Source organism: Lactuca serriola, chromosome 9, assembly GCF_051521515.1.
Source record: "Lactuca serriola cultivar US96UC23 chromosome 9, Lser_US96UC23_V15, whole genome shotgun sequence".
Lineage (NCBI taxonomy): Eukaryota > Viridiplantae > Streptophyta > Magnoliopsida > Asterales > Asteraceae > Lactuca > Lactuca serriola.
The window spans coordinates 46,394,667-46,396,879 of record NC_136416.1 but is presented as its reverse complement, the minus strand read 5'-3'; the positions used below and the strand labels follow the sequence as shown (position 1 = coordinate 46,396,879).

Below are 2,213 nucleotides of genomic sequence, written 5' to 3'. Positions count from 1 at the left end.
GCGGGGAACAAATTTGATGATGATGTGTTTGATGTAAACGATTATAGTGAAGTTAAAGAGGTTATTATAGTTACATTAATATAAATATTTTGTTTATTTAGATATTATTGCTTATTAAATTATGTGTATTTCGTTATTAAGTATAAAGTATTATTTTTAATGTAGGAGTGGGAGGAGAGGAATGACAATGCAGGGAACAAATTTGATGATGATGTGCCGGACGAAGACGAACTAATAATAACGGGAAATGTAGATTATTTTCATGATGATGATGATGACAAAGAAGTTACACCCGATAAACCGAGGAGTCGAAAACCATCACAATATTTGTGCCCTCCTTACACCGAGGTATTCGTTTTATTTATAAACGGATGATTTTATGTTTATGTGAATTATCTGAAAGATATAGATTTAAACATTTGAATATTGTTTTTAGTTGCACACGACACCGAAGCAAAAAAGAAGAACAAAAAAGAAGGTTGATATGAAATCAACAAGCCCCGTTCCTCCTCCAGTTTTTGGTGTTGCTCATGACTTCTACATGTTGCGCCTGCAACCTTACGTAGCAGGCGGTGAGGATGTCATCCAAAATTATGTATTGCATTCATACGATGTGCAGCATCGTTTGTTTAATTTCGTGTTAGATAGAGATTTTTGGAGCTCATTGTTTGGGCATACACACGACGGATGGTTGGAGTCAGCGGTAAATAAATTGTTAATTAATTCTTTTAAAAGTTAATTGTTTTTTAGTCAATAACAAAAGTATCATGTGTGCAGCATATAACCATTTGGTACCGACTTTTGATGGAGAGACGGTTTGAGAGCGACCGACATACAATAATGCCTCCAAATTTTTTTGTTTCTCATGCTTTGGAAGAAGGACAGGACTGGAGGGCGTTTATGGCTGGTATTGCTACGTACCCCAACTTCATGGTTGCTTGGTGGGATGTTGATACGGTAAACTTAATCGTTTATATTGAAAATAATATCGTTTTTTTGTTATGTTTTTGTATTGTGATGTTTTTGTATTGTGATGTAAATAAACATAATTTTATTTTCTGATCCTTATACAGGTCTTATTGCCAATTCATTCATCCCCTAATCATTGGCTATTTGGGGAACTACGATTAGCGTCAATGGAAGTGCATATTTATGACAGTCTTGGTAGAGGTGCTTATGAAAAATTCCAATCCGAAGGAATCTTTTCCAAATTTGAACGTCGGGTGGCAAATTATTTGGACAAGATTAAGTATTGGGCCCGGAGGAACATCCCAAGGATTCCATTGAATATGCAATTCATTTATGAAGAAAACGTTCCCCAACAAAGTAGTCATTTGGGAGATTGCGGTGTTTTTCTTTGTATGTTTATGGAGCAATTGGTTTCAGGTCAACCAATACGTGTTCTTATTGACCCAAAGAACGCAACTTTAGAGTTCCGTCTCCGGATGGCAAAAATTATTTGGGGGTCTAGTCTTGCTCCTCTGTAGTTGGATTATATAAATGTATATACAAATTAATGTTGGATTTCATTATTAGTTTATTTTTAGAGTTTACTCAACGGATGACAAAAAATATAACGTTACGACAATTACAACAATTTAAGGACCTACTAATTGCTTATCAATACATACAACATAAGAACGACTACAACATTTGTTTTAATGTTACAAATACAACAATTTATTGACCTAACAACTTCAAAACCATAAAAACAATATTGAAAAGCTTACAACTTGTAAACAAGAACTGCCAAGAACAACACCCAACTACAAACCAACGCTATCTTTAACTTCTTATTTTCTGATTGAAAGAGCTTATTAGAGTTAGCTACTTTAGCTATTACCATAGAAGATTGGTCCTTCTCTTCATCAACCCAACTGATAAACCCGCATTTTGGTCCCTGTTAAATTTAATATTCACAGTAAGAAAATAAATTTGTGTGATGTAAACACGAGGGTTTAAATTTGAATGACGGTAAGAACATGATACCAAATACGGGCAAGCGTAAAACAATCTTCCTGGGTTTTTAGTTGTACCCGAAATCCTAACGATACGTTCTCCTCCGCAATTGCAGTATGCCATTAGCCTTCTTTTCTTTTAAATCGGAGTTACTTTCTCAGTTAAATTTTGTCATAATGAGTGACACCCATTTATAGAATAAATCATATTACGGACAATTCTTTTTGACTATGAAATGAACTGGTTTGACTATG

General features: G+C 34.4%; 1 protein-coding gene across 1 annotated transcript; it reads left to right on the top strand.

Moving 5' to 3' along the window:
* The first annotated feature begins 551 nt into the window (after positions 1–551).
* Positions 552–1,512, top strand: LOC145075241 (uncharacterized). The gene is made up of 3 exons (XM_079021541.1): positions 552–703; positions 778–957; positions 1,074–1,512. Exons 2-3 carry the CDS (start codon positions 805–807, stop codon positions 1,485–1,487), a joined length of 567 nt encoding a protein of 188 aa, XP_078877667.1. The 5' UTR covers positions 552–703; positions 778–804; the 3' UTR covers positions 1,488–1,512.
* The last annotated feature ends 701 nt before the right edge of the window (positions 1,513–2,213 follow it).

What these genes read in the sequence shown, in the direction of transcription:
- LOC145075241 (XM_079021541.1), top strand. Translation starts at nt 805, where the DNA reads ATGGAGAGACGGTTTGAGAGCGACCGACATACAATAATGCCTCCAAAT. An exon ending in CTTGGTGGGATGTTGATACG is followed by an intron (nt 958 to 1,073) that starts GTAAACTTAATC and finishes ATCCTTATACAG; the next exon opens with GTCTTATTGCCAATTCATTC.